Raw genomic sequence first — 26,970 nt, 5'->3', positions numbered from 1 at the left:
CTCCGCATTGGCAGAGATTGTTACATGGGGAATATTTTTACCTCTGCTTTTCAGATGTTTTTCCTTTTAGTTAATCCATGCCATCCTCTGAAGGCTATGCCTGGGTGGAAGAGCACAGCAGTCCCTTCCCCCCTACCCCATACCTTTGGGGAAGTTTGGAGAGTGCTGAGCCGCTGGAGGAGGTGAGTGCACAGCACCTCTGCAAACCGCCCTGAAGTAAATCCTGCAGGAGCACAAAACCAGCATCCTGTGCATAGCTGTGTGCACTGGTGTCTTGAGATTTGTTTACTTCCACCCCACCCCACCCCCCAGTTTCCACTGCTCACTCTCTTGTGTTTCAAAACTTGATGGGGGGAAAAATCCATCTTTTCCCAAGTACTCAAGAAAAGCTTGTAGAAATACACAAATCCAATTGCCCCCTGGACCGGACCACGGGAAGAAAGATTGGAGCTGATTCAGCGGACAAGATCAGTTGGAAAAGTAATCAGAGACTTTAGACACAAGTCCAAGTGATGTTTCTCTAGAAAATATAAAATGTGATAGAGAAAAGAGTAAAGGCGCCCCAAGCTAGGGAACCAGCGCACTGGCCTCCTCCATTTTGGCCCTCTCTGCCCACCCTGTTCACGCTATTCTCTGCTCATCTCTTCATTCCTCAGCAGGCACCAGTAACCGGGCACCCCTTCCCACAGTCCACATCACTCCAGTTCCGTCTGGTCCCTGCACCATCCTTTCCCTTGGTGGCCCCTGCTCCGGGTTCCCTCCGCCCCCACTCTTCCCGGCAAATGGGGGATCCTGGCCAAGGGGGCCGCCCCGGCTCGGTCCTCCCCCGCCCCCCCCCGCCGGGTGGTTGGACCATAAAGCAGGGCTGCGGCCCGCAGAGTCCAGCAGCCAGCGCCCCACCGACGGCTGCACACCGCCCCGCCCGCCACCTGAGCCGCTCGCCTCCCGCCTCCCGAGGCCCAAGGACAGCGCCCTGCCCCGGCAGAGCCACGCTGCTGTCGCCCTCACAGCCCTCGGAGAGCAGAAGAGTCACCATGCCGGCCCCACGCGCGGCCGCGCTCCTCCTACTGCACCTGGTCCTGCAGCCGTGGCAGCGGGCTAGTGCCCAGGCCACCCCTCAGGGTAAGTGGCCTCCCCGGGTCCCCTCTGCATCTAGCCCCGCCATCCCGGGATCGCCTGGGGGGCCAGTTTTGCGAGCGCTGCTCTCTGTCTGCCTGGGCTCCAGCGGCATCTGTTCCTCTTGGGCCCCGAATGGAAGTACATCGTGATTGGAAGTGATGATAAAAAGTCTAGAATTTTCTCCAATTCCATTACCCAACCATGGGACCAACTAAACTATAGTTTGGAGAATGCAAACTTTTTTTCATCATTTACTGCAGAATGATGGTCCTTGGTCCTCGGTCCTCTGGCAGGGGGCAGATGAGATCCCAGTTGTCTGCAGACCAGTCCCCTGCAGTCCCTTCTCTCCAGTGACCCCTGACACGAAGTGAAGCCCTGAGAAAGCAGCTTTGGTCCACTGCTCAGCCACACGCCTTGCTGTGCTTACTCTAACTTATATCAAAGGCTAACTTTTCCCCCCGGGGTAGTTTGATTTCTTGAGTCTCTTCAGAAATTGATCTTTCTCTATGTAGAGGGGGGAAAAAATCAAGAATTTGATAGTGGAGAGAAATATCTTTCATGCAGAAAGCACTGAAGGTTAAGCAAAATTTCTTGTAAAGAGCACAAGGAAGAATTATTCCAGGCAGGAAGGACCTGGGGCTCCGGGGTAGCTTCCCTCTTGGCATTAGGGGTCGGATTGTTTCACTGTGTATGGACCAAGGTGGAGGAAAGCTGGGAGAAACATACAGGCGGAGTAAAAAGTATCCTTCCCGAAGCTGAGCAAAGCGTGCCCTGCAGACAATGCCCCCACCACACCCCACACAGTGGCCACCCATCACTGAATAGTCCAACCAGGATCGTGCTGCTATTTTTAGTTTGGGTTGGAATATCGAAATCCTATGGCCTCCGTACACATTGTGTCCTGTTTCTAAGAAGATGGGAAAAGACATTTTAGAAAACACTATTCAAAAGTTTTATTTTGAGAGGTTATTTTCTGTTATATAATATTCTGTTATATAAATGCTTGGCACTGGCGCACACAACTGTGTTAGGTACCGATTCTGCTTCTCAGATCTGGCAGTTCTGTGGAGACTGGAGCTCAGGTGCTGTTGACCTAAATTATCTGGCTAACTTAGTTGCTGTAGATGATCTAAGTCAAGTTTCTGGTAGAGGCTTTTATAGCGTTATCAAGTCGGCAATCATCAGCTCAACTGGATAATTCACTTATCTCTGTTTCCCTCTGAGCTGGGCTGCTAGACCTAAATTAGCACGTTTTCAATTTCCATGCTCATTGGAAGTAGTAATTTCACCTCCAACACTAGAGGCTTGTGCTGGCATCCTGGTACTTTTACAGAAGTGTAATCGCATTAATGGGAAATGGTAGCATCTCATTTCCTTCTCAAAACACTCTCTAAAGTCATTACTAACTAACCCCAGCTCAGCCTCTGGAGAGCAGCAAACGAATCAGATGAGGCACACAGACTGAAGTACTCAAGTTCAGAGCCGGTCAAATGACAGGCCTGATCAAACTGAAAACGGCCGGAGCACCCGGAATCTACTTTGAAATACAATTCTCAGACTTTGAATTTACATGTCTTTCTTGAAGATACCTTATCTAGAATGGAGTTTTCTGACACATCACTTTATTTCAACCTTACCCCCATTGGTGGGAATAAGTTTTCAATTCTTTAGAAACTAAAAATCCTGATTTCCCTTTCGAAATATATAGTCAGCAATTGTTTTCATAGTTTGGGGATGTGGGGTAATATAAGGATGCATTAGATATTTCACTTTTCAACACTATTATATGAGGGCTTCTGGAGGGGGGGGAAGAAACAGCATAGATCCACCTTGAAAACAAATTATCTATTAAAAAGAATAGACATTTCTGAGTAGCTAGAGTTTTTCCTGTTTGTCTTAGAAATATTATTTATTTTTTAGTACAAAGCAATACTTGTTCATTGTAAAAATTTTTTACCAGAATGGGAAATATATTTTACTTAAGTCCTATACTGTATTACCTATTATTTCCTTCCAATAAATTCCTTTAAGTAGCACTGCTAGGTCAAAAGACATTTGTGTTGCAGAACCTTTGATACTGTTATTTAAACGTATAAAGCATTTCTTCAGAACACTTACACTAATTTGGCCTGAAGACATGGCACAGTGATGAGAGAGAGCTTGCCTACCATGCATGAGTTTGGGTTTTTATGATTTAAACCTTACTGAGCAAACCGTGACCTCTCACCTACACTGTTAGGTATTACTGTATTCTTAATTTGTCCAATTTGATAACGAAGTAGTATTATTTAAATTAGCAATTCCTTCATCACTAAATAAACACATAGACACTTGCCTATACCCCTGTCAGCCATTTTCTATTCTTTTTCTGTAAATTGCCTCTTTCTGTTAGGATGCTTATCATCTTGCAGATTTGCAAGAGCTCTATATAAGTCATTGTGGGAACTTTTTTAGCAATCAGATTGTAGTAGCCAGGCAATAGCTCCAGGTGCTGAAGTTCTGGGACAGCCAGGGAATGGTTCAAGCATGATCTGTGTAAACCAACACACACTTGGTATGAGTATCAATAGTGCCTGCCATCAACTTTGTCACTCGACATTCAGTGGCTCTGGACATTACCCTCTCACAATTCAGGGAGTCTTGGGAAACTTTTGCCTACTGATGAAAAGCAATTTACGGGTGTACAAATGCAGATTTTACTTTTGTAGGCCAACTCCATACGCTTGATTACAGTTGAGTCAAATAAACCACACACACACACACACACACACACACACACACACACACACACATATACCACTTTGTTTTGTTTCTTCGATGGGTTTTTTTTTTTTTAACAGAAATAGTAGAGAATTGTACAGGCTCTCTCACAAAAGTGGCAAGTCATTTTGTGATACTCTCTCTACAACCACATGCATGTGTTCTGCTTCTTTCTCTGTCGTTTGTCATGGACCCGGAAAATGCAATTGACTCTGGTCTAATAGGTCCATAAAGGACCCCATAAGTGCAATTCACTGCTTGAGGACATGAGGGAAACACTGGGCTGGTTGCTCTGATCTGTCCCCTTGTGCTTTAAGCCTTTTCCTCCTAGAGAGCATTTTCAGAGCCACTTGTTCAGCCAAATCCAATTTTGTGTTTGCAAATCCACTCTTTGCTTTAGAACTATACCAAGTTGTAAATACTGTGCTGGTTTTTTGTTGTTGTTGTTGTTGTTGTTTTTTTTTTCTGCTCCAAATGTCCAGCCATTACTAAAGACAAGGAAGAATTGGTGGATTTGGCAATGGGGGGAGGGGAGCAGTGATCACTTCATATTATTTTGTAGCTTATTCTCACACACTTCCCCCACCAATCAGCAACAATAATAAAAGGTGTTCATCCCAAAGTTAGCCTTTCACTGACCACCTGTTTCCTCCTCTTCTCTCCAGTCTTTGACCTTCTGCCATCCTCCAGCCAGAGGCTGAACCCAGCTGCCCTGCAGCCGGTCCTAACAGATCCCACACTGCACGAGATCTACCTGATCTCTACCTTCAAGCTGCAGAGTAAAAGCTCAGCCACCATCTTTGGCCTCTACTCCTCAAGTGACAACAGCAAATACTTTGAATTCACTGTGATGGGACGTTTGAACAAAGGTAAGCCAACTTGCAGGATTTTCATGACATGTTCCTCCCATCCCTGGATGTGGGGTCTACTTTCCCTGAGACGGTTCCTTTTTGATGCCGTATTCTTCATATGAGACACGAACCTGTTTGAAAGTGGTTGAGAGAGGAGGATGAGGACTTTCTTGTGGCCAGTAAAGCTCTATTATTACCACACTGCATGAACAGTAGGTTTCATTATGGCATTAACATACATGTATTATTACTATATTACATGAACAGTAGGTTTCATTATGGCATTAACATATTTGTATTATTACCGTATTACATGAACAGTAGGTTTCAGTATGGCATTAACATACATGTATGGAGTGTGTTTTCACTGTAGTAGTCTCCACTGCACTACCCTCTCTTGTCCCCTCCCATTCCCACATTCCCTTCATCTTCCCAACAAGTCCTCCTTCTGCTTCCATGTTTTGAGGAGCTGTTTGTTGTTAGCCAATGCATTTAATTAGAATGGCTTACGGGAACACAGGTGCTGGGGTTCTTTAGAGAAGCGTGGGCCACTCGCCAGTAGCTACACCATTGAAGAAGCCATCTCCTCCCCTAGCCGCCATTAGCTCTGACCACCTATAGATCCTTGGGGAAGTGTTGGGTCTTTGTGACGCCTTCTCCAACCTATGGCAGAGTACTGACAGGCTCAGTTGTGTGCATATCTACTAAGAGGGTAAAAGTGCGGTGACCACGCCACACCTGGGTTAGCACTCATGGCACCCCAACCCTTCCTTTGACTCCTGCATTATTTTGTCCTCTCTTTCACTACCAAGATGCCTTTTGAAATGGTTCCATCCTCATGTTATTCTGAATGCAGTTCAAAAAACGGATGAGACCAGGACAATTCCATCATCCGTGGCTATAATTGGTGTGTAGAATAGATAGCTTCTAAACATTTATCTCTGGTAGTTCTAGAGCTTGGGATAAATGCAAGACCACCCTGTGTTCCCTCGGATGCCATGGTTGAGCAGATGCAACTCCCAGCTGAGGTGGTGCTTTGCTGGCCTCACAAGGAGCCCACACACCTCAAGCTACGGGGAAGAATGAACAATTCTCAGCCTGACTGACCTCAGTGCCCACAAGAGTCTCACTGCTGTCTGTCATGTTTCACTGTCAAAGGGAGTTACTATCAGCACTGAGAAATGGCTCCCAAAGGAAAAAGTCATGGATTTTTACCCTCTTCCTTTCCACTCATGCCCTGGGGATAACACCTGTTCCTGTTTATTAAGGAATGTGACAGACACATGTTTTGCTGCTTTGAGCATCTCCAAAACAGAATGCCCTGAGTTTTATATTTATTTCAGCTTGCTTTATAAACTAGACCCTTCCTAGTGTTTCGAGTGTCTCTTAGATATAGTCATGCTTAAACTCTTAAACCTGCAGGCTAAGAGGGGAAGTCTTCACTTGCACAGACTGGTCTAGTTAAAGCAGAAAGGGGTGGGCTGTAACCCTTCCTTTTAAGCCACAATTTTATTCCGGTATTCCTTCCTCCTACACGCTCTCCCATGGGCTTTCTTGGTCTGTGCCTGCTGAGTCTCAGGGTGATGTGTAATTTCAGGTAACAGAGTCTGGGACATGATGAGCAGACAGGTCAGCTCTTCTTACTCTCCCGCCACTCTTTGCCTCCCATGAGCCAGCCCCATTTGCCTCCCGTCTGTTGAACTAATTGCTGTCTTTCCAGATATTTCAGGTGTGGTGGGAAGACCTCTGTTCCCGTTCAGTTCAGCAGAATGAAAACCTGGTCCTAGCTTCCCCACTGACTGCATCTCTCCCTCTGTTTCTAAGATGGTTAGTCTGTGTGGATTATCATGCCAAGGGACACAGGAAGCCATCACTCCTCAACTGACACCTCCCACTTACCCTCAAAGCCAAAGTAATACTAGATCCATGGCACCTGCAGAAATTAGCAGAGGGCGTGTTACTGTTTCCTCTGAAGAGACACCAGTGATGCCTTACAGCCAGGGTAACACTAGATCAATGTCATAAGTAGAAATGAGCAAAGAGCTTGTTACTGTTTCCTCTAAAGAGATGCCAGCGATGCTATGCAGCTTTAAGTTCTAGATGGTCAACATTTTAGGGAAAAGATGAGGTAGTTGACTAAAACCTATCAATTTGTTTTCCAGTGTTGCAGATTGAACCTAAGGTCTCATGTATGCTAAGCAAACACTAACAATAAGCTCCATCCCCAGCCCTCCTCTTATGCTCTGGATCGTAAGCATTCCTCAGAGGCCCAAGTACTAAGACTTTGTGTCACTACAAGAGTAGGACATGGTGATGAGGAAGTTGGATCACTGGGGGTGTTCCCTTGCAGGGGATATGGGGACTCCTCTGGCCTCTCTCTCTCTCTCTCTCTCTCTCTCTCTCTCTCTCTCTCTCTCTCTCTCTCTCTCTCTCTGTCTGTCTGTCTCGTGGCTGCCACAAAGTGATCAATTTTTGCCCCACCTCACACTGCCCATAATAGTGTTCTGCCCATGGACTTCTACAGCTGTGAGCCAAAATAAACTTTCTTCTTTGAAGTGGTTACCCTCAGGAATTTTGTCACAGCAATGGAAAGCTGAGCAACACAACTCCTCACCCTCCAGCCTGTTAGAAAATATAAATGATTCTTAGAAAAATGTGAGCAACAAAAAAGAGTTCCAGAAGAACCCAGAAGTGATAATTCTCAGAAAGAGGTATATGTAAGTATTAATATTTAGAGGGTGAAGAATGCATATAGAGTTGTTGCACTAGAACAACAGGGAAGGTGCACATATTTGCCGTCACTACCACATCTAAAGTTCTTCGAAGGAACAACAGCCATGGTAAAATACACAGAAGAGGAGAATCAGTGAGTCCCTCCAGTCCAAGGAGAAGAGGTAGCATGTAGTTATGAGTTCTCACTAAAGAAAGTGATGGTAGCCCTGCTGACATACTTACAGACACATAGGAGAATGGTCTCCCTTCATGGACGTTTCCAGGCATACCTCAACTGGCTGAGGTTCATCTGGTCTCCATTTTTGCTGTTTTGCAAAAATAACAATGCCACCCTCAGAAGAAATCCAAATGTATTTCTACCGACTTAAAACACCAGAGTAGGAAATAAAGCCCCTCTCTCCCTTTAATGGATCTGAAAGATGGGAGTAGAAGACAATTGCATGAATGGCCCTAAAGAACGGGGTTAGGCCCTCTGATCCACAGAAGAGCTTGCCAGTGGGCTCTGTGCCTCAGTTGGCTCCCTCTCCAACTCATTCCACCCACTGCCATTTAATTACCATTCACAAAATAATTTGGATCAAGGTACACACAACTACAGGGGGCCTGTAGTGTCCCCTGTTCCAAAATGAATATGGTACAATTACCTTACCTTTCCAGGCTCTACACTGTGGAGTCCAAACGTTACCCTCAACCATACTTCCCAATGTGTGCCTCACTATGGGATTCTCTGCTTCGGCTAGAAAAAGCAGCTATCACCCTCTGGGCCACTGTGCCATCTTTCTTTCTCTGTCCTTTGTACTTGCCTTCTGCTCACCCCACTCCATGCCCTGCACCATCTCCCAACACCAAAATCCGCCACACTGAAGGCCCTTCTAAACACCATCTCATAGGTTTATTTATACGACTTTATGCTTTCTGGCTGAGGGCAGTATTGATTGTACCATGCCTTGCACTTGAATTGCTTACAAGTCTCTCCAGTAGGTTATGAGCTCTTTCTCGACAGAGGTAGGACACCCCTTACCCTGTTTTTATACTCACACGTCCCCTTGAATATACTATAACAGGGCCAGGAAGGTAAAACTGATTCCATATGTGCAAGTTGAATAAAATAATTGGTGACACATCATTTTGTGGAGATTATGGAATTACAGTGTCTGGGACAGGTAAATTGCTTAACAAGAGTTTTTTTAATGAATGCTTGTTAGAGAAATTTTACATACAAGAAAATACAGGTAGTGTTTCTGATACAAATGATCTGTCAAGTTCTTAGTAACATGGGTGGTAAGATCTTTATGTAAATGAGTATTCTACAGAAATTGTGCTTGGATACATTTGAAGCCATTCTAGTATCTGTCATGGAGGCGACTTTCTTGCTAACATTCCAGATTTGAGTACTGGTTAAAAATTCTGTCAACTGGTCACCCTGAGCACATCTGTGAATCTGTTAGCACAGTTATCATCTTTACAGCAAGGGTAATAATAGTCATCTCAGAGTGACCCCAAAAAATGGAAGTGTGTACTGAACCCCATCAGCCTATGGGGTTCAATTTTTAAAAACTTTGAGTTCTTGAATAGTATTATAGGATAGATGGATGGATGGATGGATGGATGAGTGGGTGGGTAGGTGGATGGACGGACAAGTGGGTGAATAGATGGATGGGTGGGTGAGTGGATGGATGGATGGATGGGTAGATGGGACAGATGTCTGCTATTTAGCCAACCATATTCCAAAGACAGCATCATCTTGCCTTACTAATAACCTTTCCTGTGAAAGAAAGACAATGGGAATAATTGATCCCTTGGTCTTCATTGGCTATCACCAAGAGCAACTTGGTCACGTTGAAATGAAGGGTACCCCAGGACAAGTATAGCTTGAGGGAAGAAGGAGAATGCTAGAAACCAGCATTCTGGACCCAGTAATGAATGGAAGGAAATGGAAAATCTCAAACACTAATGATAATTGCCATGGATTCATCAGACTGGAAAAGGCCCAACACTCATTTTCATTTTTATATTTCAGAATATGCCTGGGCTCAATTTTAACATGGCCACATTCAAAAACCTTTACAAAAGTAAAGTAATTAGAACAGAATTACTAAAATCTAATTGAGTTGATGTTATTGATTTGCACATTGAATAATAAAGGCAATATTTGTGCTATGTTCAGAATGAAGAAGAATAAGAAAGGAATAAGTCCACTGTCAGGAAACATGATTTAAGATTACCAGATAGCTGAGATTAGTTGAAGGTGGTTTTTTTTGCTTCTGTCTTACTCAGTAGAAGAAATGAGAAATGTTCTTCAAACAGTCAAGAATGGTCAAAACAAACAAACAAAAATTACACAACATCAAACCTGGACATACTGCTGCATGCCAACAATACCAGCTACTCAAAACTCAAAAGTTCAAAGCCAGCATGGCTACAGAGGGAGTCCAAGGCTAGCCTGGGTAACTTAGTGAAACTGTCTCAAAATAAGAAGTACAAAAGAGAGCTGGAGATGAAGTTCATAGTGGAAAGCTTTCTTAGCCTGGGCTGAGTCCCCAGCACCAACCAATCAACAAACAGAAGATTCTGAGAGAGGGGAACCATTGTCCAGCTGTGTTCCTAATGTTGCATGCCCAGTGGCACCACCAGTATCAAATGCATAGTTCTAATCTGATGGTCATACAGATAGCACTGTTTAAACTAAATGAGTCACAAAACAAAACCAAAAGCCAGGAATCTGGACAAGGGACTGGAGGCAATAAGGGATGTTGACAGGGATGGGATGGAGGTAAAGGGGGTGGATCCTAAGCAGAGTAACAGTCCCTCAATGAACTTAGCAGTCCATGTCCAGGTGGTTACATATTGGGGTACTCAGTAGAGCAAGTGATGGCCACTGTTGCTAACATTTAGAAGTCACAAGAAGCAGAGTGGAAGCCTCAGATTGACGAGCGTTAGAACAGTCCGTGAAGTTTTGTATTACTGTTGTTGTTGTTGTTATCACTATTATTATCCATGTACTTTAGGGTTTCCTGGAGAATAAATCTGGGGTTTTGAAAACTCAAACAAGGGCTAGTAAGAATAAGACACAATTTCCAAGGTGAAAGGTCAGATAGGTGTTGTAAGGATGACATATCGTGACTTCAGAAAAAAAAAAATCTCATAAAGTCTCTCATTTGCTCCAAATGATATAAAAAATGAACATGCTAGAAGACAAGTAGGCTTAGATAATCCACCTTACATCCAAGAATCAACACAGTGCCTTGAGTGATGGTAGCATTTTATTGTGTTTACAGTCAGCACAAAGCAAAGAAGCAGAATTGAGCACATTGAATGCCATCAACATTTGCAAGATGGGACAGTGGGCCACAGTCAATCAGATTAAATTGAATAAGTAAAAGTATAAATCTGTTCTCTGGGAGTGAAAGGTGAGTTGCAGACTAAAGAGCATGGGAGAGCTGACCATGAGTCCTTGTCGACTGCACTGAGGACCAGTGTTGAGCACCATGCTGGATGCACAGCAAAGATGCAAAAATATTTGCTGCATGAAAGACCTGTCAGATACTGTGACTCAACTATTTTTTTCTTATTATTTTATGCATATGAGTGTTTTGCTTGCATGCATGTCTATGCACCATGTATGTACATGTCTGTGTACAACATGCATGTCTGGAGTTTGATTCCCGAAACTAGAGTTGTAGATTTTTGTGAGCTGCCATGTGGGTGCTGGGAATCGAACACAGGTCCTCTGGAAGAGCAGCCAATCCCTCTGAGCTATCTGTCTAGATTTTATAGGCTCTTTAAGATTTTGGTTTTCAATAATGCACATTTGTGGCTGGGCTGCTTGAATTAACAAAGCCACATCTACACTGGGGCATCTCACCTTGGACACTGTCCAATCAGAGCCACCCTCAAGCCACCTTCAACACACACACACCTTGTCAAAAATCATATCCAAGTTGGAAAGTTAAAGGAAATAGAAAAATAAAGGAGCCAGACAAAAGACAGGAGAGAGAGGTGTGAAAGGGTTTGAAGAAAATTGTTGGACATAGGGATCAGGCTAAACCTGTTCTGGCTCTGAAAAGTAAGATTAGAACCCACTGGGCAGGACTTACTCACTCTGTACTAGAAAAATCGCAGCCAGCTATCCAAAACCAACATCCATTTCTCCGGGAAGTAATGAGTTCCCCGTGGCCAAAACTGTGCCGGTGGCAGCTGCACTTTTGTTGAAGGGATTTGTGAAGAGAGTTATTAAGTGGATGAGTTGTCCTGTTAATATTCTGAGAGTGTGCAGAATCTAGGAAAGCCCCAGGGGTGCTGAGCAATTGCTTTGTAACTGTCCTGGAGCCAGACCTTTGCGTTCTGTGCCCTTCACAATGTTGTCACTGACAACACATTGCGTACCATGACAACTTTCACAACCTTTCAGCATAACTCCTAGCTCTGGCACTCTGCATAATTACTGTGCCTGACCTTCAGTAGTGGTTTCTGGATTCTCCCTTCACCCATCCTCTGTTAATCTTACATACGCCATGGCCACCCAGAGAATTACTAGGAAAAAGCTGCTTGGTGGTCTCATTTGTGTGGGATGCCAATGTATGAAAGTTACCATAACCTAGTACGTAGCCCATGAAAATAAATCAGCAAAGAGTTCTACCATGGAGGACAGTGATAGCAAGAAGACGTTTTTACAGTGTAGAATGACTTTAAAAGATGATCCAAGTTGGCAATGAAAAATAAAGCCATTTGTCATTATGCCATCTCCCTGAGTGCCTGCAGGCCAGGTCACTCTCAACAACTCTACCGAAGCCGACAAATTCTAGCATTTCTAGGTCTTTAAAGCCAGCACCCTGCCTCATTACTTTAAAAGTCAGTTCGCTATAACATTTTTTACTACAAGGTCCATTTCTTCAAAGCACTGCTTTGAATATTCCTAACCAGTGTTGCGGAGCTTCAAATCCTTCTCACTTGGGTTTGGTTCGGTGGTTTTGTTTTCCTTAAAAGCCACTGAAATGGCAGCTAATCAGGTTCGGCAGTTTGGGTGCTGTGTCGCCTAGTACACAGGCAAGCAAATGTTGCTCTGTGCCATCAGATCAGGCCCCAGACTGTGAGGGACACAAACAGGCTAAGCTTAGAAAGCAAAGCCTCCGCATTTTTTTAAAGGTGTGATTGTGAGGACAACAACAAACAGCTGTATGGCTCCTATCGAATATGGAGGACATGAGGAAGAAACAGACTGGGCAGTGTGGAAAGAAATGAAGGTGATGGTCAGGCTGGGGCCTGTCCTGGGATAAGGAGTTTAGAATTAATCAGAAACCGCTAGGGAGCCATGCCATGGTGGTGCACACTGGAGACAGAGGCAGGTGGATCTCAGTGAGTTTGAGACCAGCCTGATCTACAGCATGAGTTCCAGGACAGGCTCCAAAGGTTCACAGAGAAACCCTGTCTCAGAGAGAGAGAGAGAGAGAGAGAGAGAGAGAGAGAAGAAAAAAAAACCACTAGGGAGCTATTGGAGGAGTTCGTCTGCTCATCACTATGCTTGCTTTAAAAAGTCAAGAACTGGACTGGAGAGATGGTTCTGTGGCTAAGAGCACTTGTGCTCATAGAGAACCTGGATTCCATTCTCAGCATCCAATGGGAAGCTCACAACTGTCCCTAGCTCAAGTTCGAGCAAATCCAACACCCTCTTATGACCTCTACCTGCAGTGCACACAAATGTAAAGGACATCTGTGCAAAACCTCAAACTATTAAACATACCAACAGGCAAGAACTGGATCACAGCAACCCTATATAAAACTCAGGCTTCCAGTCTCAGTTGTACAAAAAGGACCGTTGATGAAGGCTGAGCCAGGGGTCTAAGAGACGAACTCAGAGAACAGTGGAGGCCATTTGCCACAGGGGCATATGCCAGCATCCTTCCAGGCCAGCCTGCCCATGTCCTTTGCATCAGGCCACAAGGTTAGCAGAACACCAAGCTGGCTTGCTGCGCTTGGGAACTAAGAGAACTGCAGCTGGAGAAACAAAACTATACCCAGGAAACTCTCCCCGGAGTGATGACCTGGCAGAAGTGTGGTGTTCCAGGGTCAGGGGCTGGCTTCCGGATGTGGGGAGGGCTAAAAAGAGGGAGCCTGTGTGTTCTCTGCCTCTGGGGAGGTCAGGAGGCACCACCCAGAGGCTGCAGGTTCTTCAGGAACAAAACTCATGGCCTCTTTGAGCGTCTCTGTGACTGATGAGGACAAGCCAACTTTCCCAGCAGGCCCCTGACTGGGGTGGGCTTTCTGGGGTGGGCTAAGTGCTCGGAGAATATGACATAAAAGTATGGCGGTGGTGAAGTAAGGAATATGCCATAAAAGAGAAAAATGAAAGCCATAAGAGAAATGAAAATTATTGCACCAAGGATAAAGAACAGTAAATATCAAGGCACTCGATAATTTTTCTAACACACACACACACACACACACACACCTCCTCTCCCCCTTCCTCACAAGTCCTAGGTGAGCACTCAGGCAGGGTCTGCTGTGGGCTAGGACCCGGCTGTGCCCCTCTGTCAGCTTTTGTTAATGTGAAAAGCTTTAAATGAAGTCATTTAATTGTCCTCTGAAAGGTCCTATTCACAGTATTTACCCCACTGGGTGCTGTTTATAAAACTCATCTCGGCTATCCAGTTGTGAAAATAAACCATGACCCCTGTGCTCTGCAGAGGTCTGTCAAAAGTGTCATCGTGCCTAAACAATGTTTCCTTTGAAATCCACAGAAATCTTAGTTTGGAGAGGAAAATCAAGAGTATTTGTTGGGACTCTGTGTCTTAAATGTATGTCTACCTTCTTTAACCATTCATACAGGGGAAAGCAGCCACTCTGATTAGAATGATGGCGTGTTGGCTAGCAGTGTGCATGACCTAATTCAAGTTTAATAGACAAATGGTATTTTTATTGGCTTGTAAAACGCCAGGTAGTTGCAAACTGTTCTAAGTAGTGAAGTAATTGAAGTCTTTTAAAAGATGGAGTGGTGCTTGTGTTTGCTCTTAATTTCGTCTCTCTTAGTTACTGCGTATGTCTCCAACTCCCAGCCATGGAGCCATTATTTTAAATCTATTTGTGATACAGTTAATAGTAAGTAAAAACATAAAGCGTCTAGTTGCATCCAAGATTAGAAATCAAGTTTCATTCTTTTCTCAGGGTAAGTGACTCAACACCTGTAATCCCCAAACTCGGGAGGAGGGAGAGAGACGGTGGAGGGAAGGGGGAGAGATTCTCATGTGCAGTCTTCATCTTACACCATTTATTATTTTTATTAAGTCTTATCAATACTTCAGGAAACTTAGCACTGTGCTACTATAGAAGGTCCCAGATCTTACAAGTTCTTCTCCGATAGGAAGCACTCAGTGGTGACCACATAGACGGAAGCTCTGTCAGACCCCCACGCACCCACCCCACCCTACCCCACCTCACCTCACCCCACCCCCAACATCTGTATGTCACAGAACATGATGCCAGTTCTGTCTCTTTCCCCACATGGTTGCCAAATGGAAAAGCAAAGTTAGCAGAGTTTGGAGGAGGTAAGAAGTTGAACCTAGAAAGTGTAGTGTGGCCAAAGCCCTCAAATATATCATTTTTCTTTGGCAATATTGCAACATAATAGTTCATTGGCTAGCTGGCCTGCATGACAGCTCTAAGCTGGCATTTCCAGGCTCCTGAAGAGGTACTTGAGCAAAGACACTTCAGTACTTTCCACAGATCATACAGATCAACAGCAACAACAGCAATGTGTGTGCTAGCTTCCAGTTTCCATTTTTTAATATAAATGCATTGCATTTGGGGGGGTGTACTCGCTACAGCATGGGTCCTCAGGTTGCTGGGCTCAACAGCATGTGCCTTTACCAGCTGAGCCATCGTGTCAGCCCGACTTGCACTTTTTTTCTTTTCTATTTAGGTAATGGATATTTCTGGTAGAAAGCTTAGGCACTGAAGAAGAGGGGAAAAAAGAAGAATATGAAATTTGTTTGCTTTTCATTCAATAAAATATCAAGAATGTCACTTTTATTCTTTTTGTATAAACTGTTTTATTTTTTATGAAGATTTATTTTTTATCCGTTGTGAACGAGTGTCTGTCTGTATGGATGTACACCCTATGCCTGTCTGGTCTCCAGAAGAGGACGTTGAACCCCAGAACTACAGTTACAAAGAGTTGCGAATTGTAATATGGGTGCTGGGAACCCAGACTGGGTGCTCCTAACCACTGAGCTGTCTGCCCAGCGCCAGAACGGTTTTACAGAGATCTGTGTTACAGCTTATGATTATGCTTTAATTTAAGGAGTCCATCATTCTCAGGCGTACATGTTTGTGAAGCACATTACTGAACATTTTCAGTACATTTCAGCACTTAGTGTATGTGCACACGCATGAACAGCAGCTGCACTCATCAAAGTGGAGAGGATTCAACAGTTGGTTCTCGATGTTGACCATGTGATTCATCAGTGTTGGCAACAAGGATATAAATCCATTGGGCCATCTCTGTGGCCCTGAAATGAACATTTTTTTTCTTTAAAAAAAAAAAAAAAAGCTTCCATTTAATCTCTCTCTCTCTCTCTCTCTCTCTCTCTCTCTAGTCTCCCACCCCCACCCCCACACCGTGTGTGTGTGTGTGTGTGTGTGTGTGTGTGTGTGTGTGTGTGTTCTCACCTGAAAGTGTCTTGGCACTTATCGAGACCTTGAAAAGAAACCATTTTGGTCTTTCTAACAAAATTCAGGCAGCAAGTTCCTTTCACAAAAGGTTGGCTTTCAAGACCAGATTTTAGCTCCGGTCCTAACATATTCAGAACAACAATGGAATAAAAAAGCAAAGCTGAAAGCCAGAAAATTTTAATTCCCTGGGTCTTGAGTCAGTGCATAGCAAGATAGATAGCTTTGCGTTTGGGAGAGCAGAAAATAAGGTTATGGCTATAGTCTCTGTTTTCTAGACCGTTAGGGATGGGTTGTTGAGGATGGCTCTAAAATGTGACATGAAACATGCTTACAAAGCCCTGGCTGTGCCCTGGGACAGGTCACACTGGGGCTCTGACTTCAACCCTGCCACTTACAGTGACCTGAGCAAGCACCTTCTCTTGTCTAAGCTTTGCTTGCTGACCCAATGCTTTCTAGAGTTACCCAATGAAATCAATACAACAAGAGAGCAACACTCACTGCTCTGGTGCTCAGCGATACTAACGTTTGGTGAATTAATGAATGCATGCCTTTAGGAATGCTCATGAATTTTATCTGACTTTCTGATGGGAGAAGGCTCTGTCTATTCATTGAAATTGGAGTGTTTCTTTGTGGATTTGCTAGCATCCTTATGTTTTCCCACCCTCACATAACATCCCTAGGAAGAAGGCACTACACCACACCAAGGATAGACCCTGGCACACCAAAGGTGGTAAATCAATTATTTGTGGTTACAGCCTACGTTATTTCCAGGGGCCTAGCCCCGTGACCCGAAGGTGACTTAACCCAGAGCTCCTCCCTTCCTCTCATCATGTCTTTGCTCTGTTTTGGGCCCCAGCTATCCTCCGTTACCTGAAGAATGATGGGAAGATCCACTTGGTCGTTTTCAACAACTTGCAGCTGGCCGATGGGAGGCGCCACAGGGTCCTCCTGAGACTGAGCAATTTGCAGAGAGGGGCTGGGTCCATAGAACTATACGTGGACTGTGCCCAGGCGGATTCTGTGCACAACCTCCCTAGAGCATTTTCCGGCCTCACCCAGAACCCGGCGTCCATTGAATTGAGGACATTCCAGAGGAGGCCGCAGGTAGGAGCACACTAACAGTTCTCCAAGGTGGAAGCCCACCTACTAAGGCCTATGGTAAGGGAAATGTGTCAGCTCATCCTTGTTGGTTCAGTGCTGGGTATTAGAGTCACCTGTAAAAAAGGGGAACTGTAAAACATTGACTAGATAGCTCTCCTCCCCCAGACAAATAATCAAAATCTGAAGCTCTGGTGCCTAGGCAGCAATGTTTTTTAAAATCCACATAGGAAGTCAAAGTTGAGAACTTCCGTTTCTGGTGAAATAAGTAGGTTTTTTGGCGTTGGCTTTTCAAACAATCGTAAAGTTTTAAAGGAGTAGCTAAAAGTAAGTATATTGTCTTTGTCTAATAGGATCATGTATTTTCATTCCTTTTTTGAAACTATTATTTATTATGATGATACAAATAACAAAGAATGGAACTGCCAAGCACACAAAGCTACATCTTTTCCCCACAGGTATTGGCAAGCCATTTGCTAACAAAGATGAGCTTAATGATGACTCTGTTCAGTGAAGTCTCAAAAAGATCCCATCAATTCTGCCTTCGGTTTTATGCCACATTGGTGGGAGTTTTAAATTGTCCTGTCACTGAACCTGCTATAGAAATTGTCACGTTTCTCTTCTGTCTCTCTTTTTCCTGTGGGATGCTTTGATCCCTTTAAAGAACTGGCGGGTAGTTGTTGTCCTCTGAGATTGTTTATGTCTGCTCACAGCCCTTGAGTTTTATCTGGCAGAGAAAGGAGCACCAGTTTCGGTGACTCGATCATCTGCTTGGCCACAGTGTTGTGGTCTCCTGAGCCTCCTTGCTTATTGTCCATTTCTATGGTTATTTTTATTTCATGTGCTTTAGTGGCAAGCCGTCTATTCCCACCCTACAAAGAGGCAGGAGTAAGCAGTGGTTTCTGTTGCTATTAGGACTGCACTAACATTAACGATGGTGGTGTGAAAACCTCTAAAACTGGCCCCAGAACTCTGCCCATCTATATTGGGAAGCACTGTTAAGCAGAAATTCCCCCCAAAAAAATAGTGGAAATCTGCAGGGTATTTGGGTTTTGTTTTGATTTGTAGGAATTTAGAAAGAAAAATTTTAATTTATATAGAGGAGGCAATTAATGACTAGAAAGATATGATTGACTTTATTTCTGAGGCCACCAAATCACCCAAGAGTGAATGACAGTCACAAAGGTATGCCACTGATCGTTTTAGAAATCGGTGTCTATACTCAAATCAGTTGCTGAAATCAAGATTCAGTCACCACAGGCTATCACACACTCTATTCAGAATTTTCTCAAAAGTTCTGCCTTCTTAGACTATCCCAGGACCTTTAGAGCCTTGGCCCTGAAGGCCACGTAATATTCAGTTGGTCACCACAATGACTTGTAGACATTTAGGGTACCATAGAAATCAGAACTACCTGAGCCCTGCCTCCCACACGGTCTGACATCCAATTCAATAGTTGTTACTGGGCTGAATAAATCTTGACAAAAATTACAACCAGAAATCCTCTGAAAATGCTTAATTTCCAAACTAATGATGACCATGTCACATTAGCAGCTAACATGAACTTTCTGTCATAGTCACATCATGTCAGTGAGTACAAGGGGAAGGAGTCAGGAGACTGGCTTTGTGACCAACAAGGAGAGACTGAAAAAGAAGTGTGACAACATGGTGACAAGCACCTGATGATCACAGAGTATAACATTACTCTTCCTGTAGCCCAAGAAAGTCCGAAAGTTGTTATGACAACACAGAGACAGGGTACCCTAACAAAACTGCTTTAAACTCAACTATTATTTTATCATAATCTAAACTCTATAAGCAAATTCCAGGTAGTCCTTGAGAGGTTCCTGCCACAGAACAGCTTGTTTACTGGGATGGAAAACACCCTTTTGGATGCCAATGTTTTCCTAGTTAACTGGCTACTTTCACATTCACATGGGCTTCCATCTAAAAGGTGGGGCACACAGATTTAAGGACAAATGTGAACCTACAGAAACTATGTAAGGACCTATATCCGAGTACTTGGGGCTACCTATGCATATAGTATGGTTTTCAAGCACATTGGATTTTGAACAGTGGCAGTGACCTGTGATGCACAAGCAATTGTTTGTTTGTTTGTTTGTTTCTCTTCTTCTTCCTCCTCCTCCTCCTAGGACTTCTTGGAAGAGCTGAAGCTAGTGGTGCGGGGCTCATTATTCCAGGTGGCCAGCCTACAAGACTGTTTCCTGCAGCAGAGTGAGCCACTGGCTGCCACAAACACAGGTGTGGTCTCCTGGGCAGTGTGTGTGCACATGCTCATCAACACAGACACAAGTCAAGGCTCCTACGAGGGCTGGGTCCTCTAACCCAGATAACCCAGATATGTGCCTGCAACACAGCAGCCCCAGAGGATGCATCTGTGCAAAATGGGATCTTGGACAAAGTCCAGGCCAAGGAATCTTTTCACTGCCCGTTTATTTTCATAACTCACAAATTTGGACCCACCAACCAGCAGGGTCAGTCAAATCATTTTGTTAAGTGAATTAGATTGCCCTAAATTGAATTCAGACACCCTAAGTGTTTAATAATCTAATAATAGTGATTGTCTAGGGAGTCATTTCATTTTGAATCACTTAGAGAAATGATTGTCATCAACCAGGGCATGCCTGTATTCCCCAGCACTCAGGAGGCTGAGGCAGGAGGATTGCCAGTTTGATACCAGCCTGGCCTGTACAGTAAGAACCTGTCTCAGAAATGCCATGGATGAGGGATGTAACTTAGTATAGAGTGAGTGCTTGTAGAGCATGTGTCACACCTTTGATCCCTAGTCCGGCAGAACCAAGGGACACTACTTAAATGCTTCTTTTCTTTGGCTGTTTCTACAGGAGACTTCAACCGACAGTTCTTGGGTCAAATGACACAATTAAACCAACTCCTTGGAGAGGTAAAGGATCTTCTAAGGCAGCAGGTGAGAAACAGAGGCCATCACTAGTCAAGCCTAAGCACTGTGACAGCCACTTTCTGTGCTGGTGGGTGGAGTGGCAGGCCCACACAGGCAGGAAGGGACTTACCCAGAGCCACGCCTCACAGCTCCACACAGCCCATGAGACCAAGGCTCAGTCAGAAGAAGGGGGTTCGGGGGCATGCTTGCCGTGAGCCTCCATGACTAAGGTGGTGAGGAGCTATCCCAGGCTCCTTGAGTGCTGTGGAGACCTTTCTTGGACAGTCATACAAGGATGTTCTCATTTTGGTTTGTATCAAGTATTCCTTTGCAATCTTTTCCTTCTGTTTCTAAAGGTCAAGGAAACATCATTTTTGCGAAACACTATTGCTGAATGCCAGGCTTGTGGTAAGTCCTTTTGTGGTGACTGGCTCATTGGGTGGGGCAGTGAAGACTGACTGAGGATCTGAAGTGAGGCCACACGACTGCAGCTTCTGGTCGTCCTAGTCAGAGTTGGCGGGAAGCAGGGGAACGTTCTGAAGGAAGCCAAATTTCGTTTTGTGTCCTTCACGTTCCCCATGCGTTAATAAACCTGTGGGTTGAACTGGTCTTGTTTTCCAGGTCCTCTCAGCTTTCAGTCCCCAACCCCAAACACACTGGTACCCATAGCTCCTCCAGCACCCCCAACTCGCCCAACACGCCGGTGTGACTCCAGCCCTTGCTTCCGAGGTGTCCGGTGCACAGACACCAGGGATGGCTTCCAGTGTGGACCCTGCCCGGATGGTTACACGGGGAATGGGATCACCTGTTCTGATGTGGATGAGGTACACTACTCCGATGAACAGAGTGGAGCTCTCCACCCCTCTTCCTTGCCACCCTGGAATAAGAAGCCATACTGCGGATTAGGGGCCACCTGTGTTGTCCTTATGGGTGCTTGGGGTCCCCGAGACACAATGAGTGGTGGCAGGAAGGCACAGCACACAGTTTAGGAGACCACTCTGCTGCATTGATGTAGTTTCTACTTCCCACTCCAGCATCTGTGCTTCTCGTTTCTCTGAAGCCATCTCTATTAGAAATTTGCTCATGTGGGGAATAAGGGTCAGTATAAGGGTCCTTGCTCCAAAAGTTGTGGTAGCTTCCTTTGGGCTTCTTAAGATAAAAGAGCAGAGGGAATCTCACACCAAGCAGATCTGTTAGGGAGGCTTGAAGTAGCCCAAGCACTGGCCAATGAAACCATGAGCGCTCGTGCAGGCAGTAGAGGCAGAGCTTTGGAAGGGAACCAGCAGGACCATCATCCAGTCCTGAGTCTGATGTAACGGTGTCCAAAGCTGGTAGCAAAGCTGCCCCAAAATGTGCCTTTCCCTGCACCAGCAAGAGGAAGGCTAGACAGAGGAGTCAAGGAGAGATACCTCTCAATGGGCCCTGCAGGCTAGTGTCAGCTCAGATGACTACCCACCCAACCCCACTCCACCCCCGCCCCGCCCAAGTAGTATGAAGTTAAGCTGGTCTCTAGGAATCCCTGAACTGGAGAATGGATACTGCACATGTTGCACAGAACTGTATCTGGTTTTTATCTGTGAGCTGGAATTTTCCTCCTTTTTGAAAGGACAGGAAATGCTCATGTTTTTTACATTAGTTTTAAAAAAAAATAGTCATCAGAACCCATCTTGTAGGCTGCAGCTTTTAGGTAGCTTTGGAATAGTCCTGGACTGGACAGGGCGGAGACGCAGGCCCTCCCTGAAGGAGGCTGTCCAGCTGTAGAAACTCCTGCCCCGCCTCAGTTTCCCTAAGGAGGTCTTCCCATGAAAGGGTCCAAGATGCACTAGGCATCATTTGAAAGTCCCCTGACAACTGGAGCATGGGACTGTTGGAATGCAGGGGGCATGTCACGCCTGCAGGCAGGCTGGTTAAAGACTATTTTGATGTTGACAGAGCATTGTCTGTAACATAGAAAACAGGGCAACTAACACTGGGGGAAACAGGGATTCAACACATAACTATGAAATTGAAATTTTTAATTTCCATTTGTCATGTTTTTGCCCCCAGAATATAAAGGGATAAATAAGCATGTGCAAATAGACTACAGAAAGTCCCAAGTTATTTTCCCCACAGAACTAAAGATTGAATGTTTTCTTTCCCCAGTGCAAATACCATCCCTGCTATCCAGGTGTGCGATGTGTGAACTTGGCTCCAGGCTACAGATGTGATGCATGCCCAGTAGGCTTCACAGGACCCATGGTGCAGGGTGTTGGGGTCAACTTTGCTAAGACAAACAAACAGGTGAGCAGAAACGGTGGTTTTATTCATTTCTCATTTCACACAACTCCCCAGCTTCTCAGCATAACCCTTTACCACCTTGAGCAGCCAGGGCCTGGTGGCATATCCTGGCATACAGAGAGCCAATAGGGAAGATTTTTCACTCATTTCTGGGGAACGTATGTCCCTGAAGTCTAGAAAGACAAAGCTGTTAAAGTTGGGATAATAGAGTATTGCTGGGAAAGCAGTAAACTCGGAATAGCAGATTGCAGTATAACGTCAAACTTCCTTTGTTGATAGCCTTTGGACAGCTTGTCCTGTGGAATAAACTGAGAACCAGAGAGGCAAATAAAAACTTGGGGAAATTAGATCACTTTACAGGGCCGTTGATACCAATCAGGAGCTGCTTTAAGATGAGAGGGTTTGAAGAATCTAGATAATCCCCCAAGGAAGCTTACCCTTTTTCTTACATAAGCTATAAATTGCCAGAAAGCACCTCAGTACTGCATAACAATCTCCATTTATCTACAAATGTTCTACTCTATCTGGTCATTATTTAACTGACTGACTGTGAAATGCTTTTTGATGTTTTCGGCCCTTAAAAATGGTTGGTCTATAAATACGTTTTACTACCTTGGGGGAATGATTAGCGTTGACGAAGGGCAAGGGGTCATTATTTCCTTGCTGCTTATCAAAGGATTCTGCAGGGCATCATTTTTCAGGCTAGAAAAAGAAAGCAAACTGGACACAGGAATGACAAGGAGCCAACGGGGTAATGAGCCAAGTTTTGCTTCTCTTCTAAGAACAAAAATCTCTCAAACTAAGCCAAGAAAAATAGACAAAATTCCATATAAAATGCTTGATATAAGCTAGTAGGGTAGACACTTCCCAGTAGATACATGAATATGAGTATTTATGACTATAAATATGAATCCCTAACTGTGTGTGTGTGCGCACACGCGCGTGTGTGCATGCGTGCGTGTGTGTGTGAGAGTGTATGAAGGAATAGATTTGCTAAAATTTTATGATAATGGGTTGCCAAGTTCAGTAGAAATCTAAGTAGGTAGTGTTTCTAGAACTATAAGGAAGCGTCAGTGCCTCACATACTAGCTCATGGACATACGGACAGAAATCTTGAGCTTTAGGAGACCTAGTCCACGTGTATTTATCCTATGTAAAGTCCCTGTCCATGACACACATGGAAAAACATTAGTAGCTCAAAGGAGGAGCAAGGGAATTTGACTCCAGCTATGGGACATGGTTGACAATGGTGAAGATTGCAGTATACCACCAAGTTCACGCCATTTATAGTTAGAAACTCTAAGTCTGTGCTATCAGTAAAAACCACTATTAATATAAAACATTGTTGTTAGCATAAAACATAGCTATTAGCACAGACCTTCCTAAAGGAGTAATATCACCAAGCTGTGGCAAATCAAAGACACATCAGAGTGAACAGACGCCCAACATCAAGGCCAGTGGAATTTTGCCCATTGACAAAATTGGGGTTGCTATGAAGAAACTGCTATGAGAAACATAAATATAAACGATCAGTGCTGTGATTAAACAGGAGGGTACTATTTGGAGAAAATCGTATCCAAATGAAACTAATATCAATGTCTGTATACGTGGTGCCAAGGCTGATCACTCTCCACTGGACGATCAATAATGGGGCGCTTACCTGGGAGAAGCTAATTCACCTTCTCCGGCAGACAACAGTGGCTTGCAGTTCTTGGTCTAGGGGTAGGACTCCATGGGATTTCCTCCCTTCCACGTTAATATAGCCATTGATACTGCTATTGTTTTGGTCTTGTCCATGCAGCCATTTCTAGGAGAAACTGTTTCCACAGAAGATTTCCTAGTGTTCTGGCTCTTACCATACTGCCATGCTCTCTTCTCAAATGTTCTCTGAGCCATAGACGTAGGAGTTATTTATGTTTACTTATGCATATACATACATATGTGCCTGTAACAAATATAATCAAAGCAAAAGAGTATCAACTAGAGAGTAGGGGGCAAGGGAAGGGTTCAAGAAAGGTTACCTTAGGGGGGATAAAGGGGGGGAAGTGATGTAATCCTATTTAAATTAAAAACGTAAAAAGAAATAAACAAAAAGCTCAATAGAAATCTTTTTATAGGAAAGGGAAGGGCATTACCAATTAAAAATATAACCACTGAACTTAATAGTTCAATAGATGACACATGTATGAAAATGTCACAATGAAGCATTATTATGCATAATTAATATATGGTTAAAAACAATTTTTTAAAACTCAGTCGGTGAAACAGATTAGACCCCTCTAAGAATTTAGCAATGATACACAAAACAAACGAGAAGGCTAAGGGGCCAAAAGAAACTATTTATCTGATGGTAAATCCAAAGGACTAGAAATAACAAAACTGGAGAGAAGCTGAGAACTTTCCAGAACTAATAAAAGAGGAATCCTCAGAAGTGCGTTGATCGGGAAGGAGAGGAAAGGTTTTCCGATGTAAAGTTATGGAATAGATAAGTTGTGCATGTCCTCTTCTCTGAATGGCTTTAAGCTGTGTGAGGACAATTAGCGTCTGCAACTGGATTAGGTGCACAAATCCTAGAGGGCTAAAATAATCCTCAACTGACATTCTTCCTGAAATTCTGTGTCTTCATCCAAGATGAGAAAATTCAGTTGCCTCTGTTTAAGCATCGGGTCTGAGATGTCCTTGAACTTTTATGCCTAGGTGTGCACGGATGTTGACGAGTGCCGTCAAGGAACTGGAGCTTGTGTTCTGAATTCTATCTGCATCAACACTTTGGTAAGTATTTCTCATAGCTCTCCGATCAAAGCAGAGCCAGGGTCAGAAGCAGGTGGGTGTGTGTGGATCCTAACTGCAAACACACAGAGCATATGCACGTATAACATTTGATTGGCAGAATGAGGGCACAAGTCTGTGCTGAAAGCGTGTTTACTGCATTAGTTATTTCATAATTCGTTTCTGTATTAGAAAGCCAGGCTCTCCATCCTTTGTCAAAGCGTTTTGACAGTTAGTTCCTGTTTTCATCACTGTGAAAAAGCTACTGGTCGAAACACAGTTAAGGAAGGAAAAGCTCCCCTGGGCTCCTAGTCCATGTGGCAGGGAAGGGTGGCAATGATGACGACTCTTCTGGGGCATGGAGCAGCTGCTCACTTTGTACCCACAGGCAGGAAGCAAAGCTGGAAGAATGCTGGTCCTCTCTGTGCTCTTGCCGCATCACATTCTAGATGGTAACCCTGAAGCTCAGACTGGGGCTTCCTTCCCTAGTTAGAGCCTTCTGGAAACTCCTCACCCTATACACCAAGAGCTTGGTTCTTAGGGAATTCCAAGGCCAGTGAAATTGATGGTGACTGAAGAGACTGTTAGGTTCTATTAATAGTTCAGTATTTTACTGGTGATTGTCAAACATTTGTTTTTATTTTTTAAAAAAGAAAACTTTCCAGAAATCCATTTACATTTAATTTAAAGTCCATAATTTAATTACTCCAGCATAGGCTTTATTTTTGGGAGTTCCTATTAACTGTGTGAAGATAAAAAAAAAATGGAGCAGAGTAGAATAATAACAAAAGAAGTTCTGATGCTTCTCAGTCACCATAACTTTTACGCAAAGACTTGTTTCTAACTCGCCATACTTGTCTGGGAAAGCTGTTTACCTCCCATCTCACTTCCTTGCAAGTAAAAGTCCTTTCTAAACATCGTCGTATCCTCTAATTCTCAGGAGAGCCGTGAGTAGGCAGGAATATGTGGTGCCCAGTTTATGGATTAAAAGAATGTGGCACAGGGATGTTGCATAATTAGGCTGAGGCCACACTTCTTAGGATTCTTTCCAGTCTTGCTGCTGAGCCTGAGGCATTCACCATTATGCTATGACCGCTTGGGAACATAATGGTACTTATGCTTTTTAGCCTTTTTCAAGGACAAAGCTTGTCTGCACAAATAGACTTGGGGAACCTTGGTATAAAGCAGGCAATGGATAGAACTCCAGAGAACCCCAAGATGAAGAAGTAGGCAAGAGAAAAGGAGCAGAAGCTGGGGGAAGGAAGGAGTTGACAGCATGTCCAACGAACTGACGGATGATTTTAAAAATCACTGGCAAAGAACGTTGGCATTGCCAGTCAAGAGGTCCACACTTACCAAAATCATCCAACTGTAAATTAGTCAATCAGTTAAGCTTTGTGGATGAATACTCTCTGAGGTTCTGTCATACAAACGTGGTGGCCATACTTAATGAGTGATGTGTTATATGTGCAAAAACATTCAAAACAAAATGGGGAAGGTCACACCACCTGTAATACCAGCACTCAGGGGGCCGTTCTAGACCAGCCTGTGATACCAATGGAACTGTTGTTTTAACCTGTTTGCAGCCTTCAGCCGTTCCCCCTCACCCCCATGGTGGAGCTTAAGTCAGAGCACTGCAGATACCATCCTGCCTTCTCCACCTTCAGACCTAGCTCTCTAATGGCTGTGCATCCAGTTGCAACTTCCCGCCTTCTGGCAGGCTCACTTCCACACACAGGAGGTTATGAGACAAAACGCACGCGCATGTGAGCTGAG

At 44.3% G+C, this 26,970-nt stretch overlaps 1 protein-coding gene across 1 annotated transcript in view; it reads left to right on the top strand.

Moving 5' to 3' along the window:
* The first annotated feature begins 884 nt into the window (after positions 1-884).
* Positions 885-26,970, top strand: part of Thbs4 (thrombospondin 4) — a 42,577-nt gene continuing 16,491 nt past the window's right edge. The window contains exons 1-9 of the mRNA XM_051182970.1: positions 885-1,122; positions 4,545-4,748; positions 16,987-17,234; positions 19,382-19,490; positions 20,093-20,175; positions 20,505-20,556; positions 20,770-20,972; positions 22,291-22,428; positions 25,123-25,197. Of these exons, the coding sequence (XP_051038927.1) occupies positions 1,035-1,122; positions 4,545-4,748; positions 16,987-17,234; positions 19,382-19,490; positions 20,093-20,175; positions 20,505-20,556; positions 20,770-20,972; positions 22,291-22,428; positions 25,123-25,197 (1,200 nt within the window). The 5' untranslated portion in view covers positions 885-1,034. The remainder of the gene's footprint in view (positions 1,123-4,544; positions 4,749-16,986; positions 17,235-19,381; positions 19,491-20,092; positions 20,176-20,504; positions 20,557-20,769; positions 20,973-22,290; positions 22,429-25,122; positions 25,198-26,970) is intronic.

The sequence above is a fragment of the Phodopus roborovskii genome, unplaced genomic scaffold, assembly GCF_943737965.1.
Source record: "Phodopus roborovskii unplaced genomic scaffold, PHOROB, whole genome shotgun sequence".
Lineage (NCBI taxonomy): Eukaryota > Metazoa > Chordata > Mammalia > Rodentia > Cricetidae > Phodopus > Phodopus roborovskii.
This window is presented reverse-complemented; position numbering and strand designations above follow the sequence as displayed.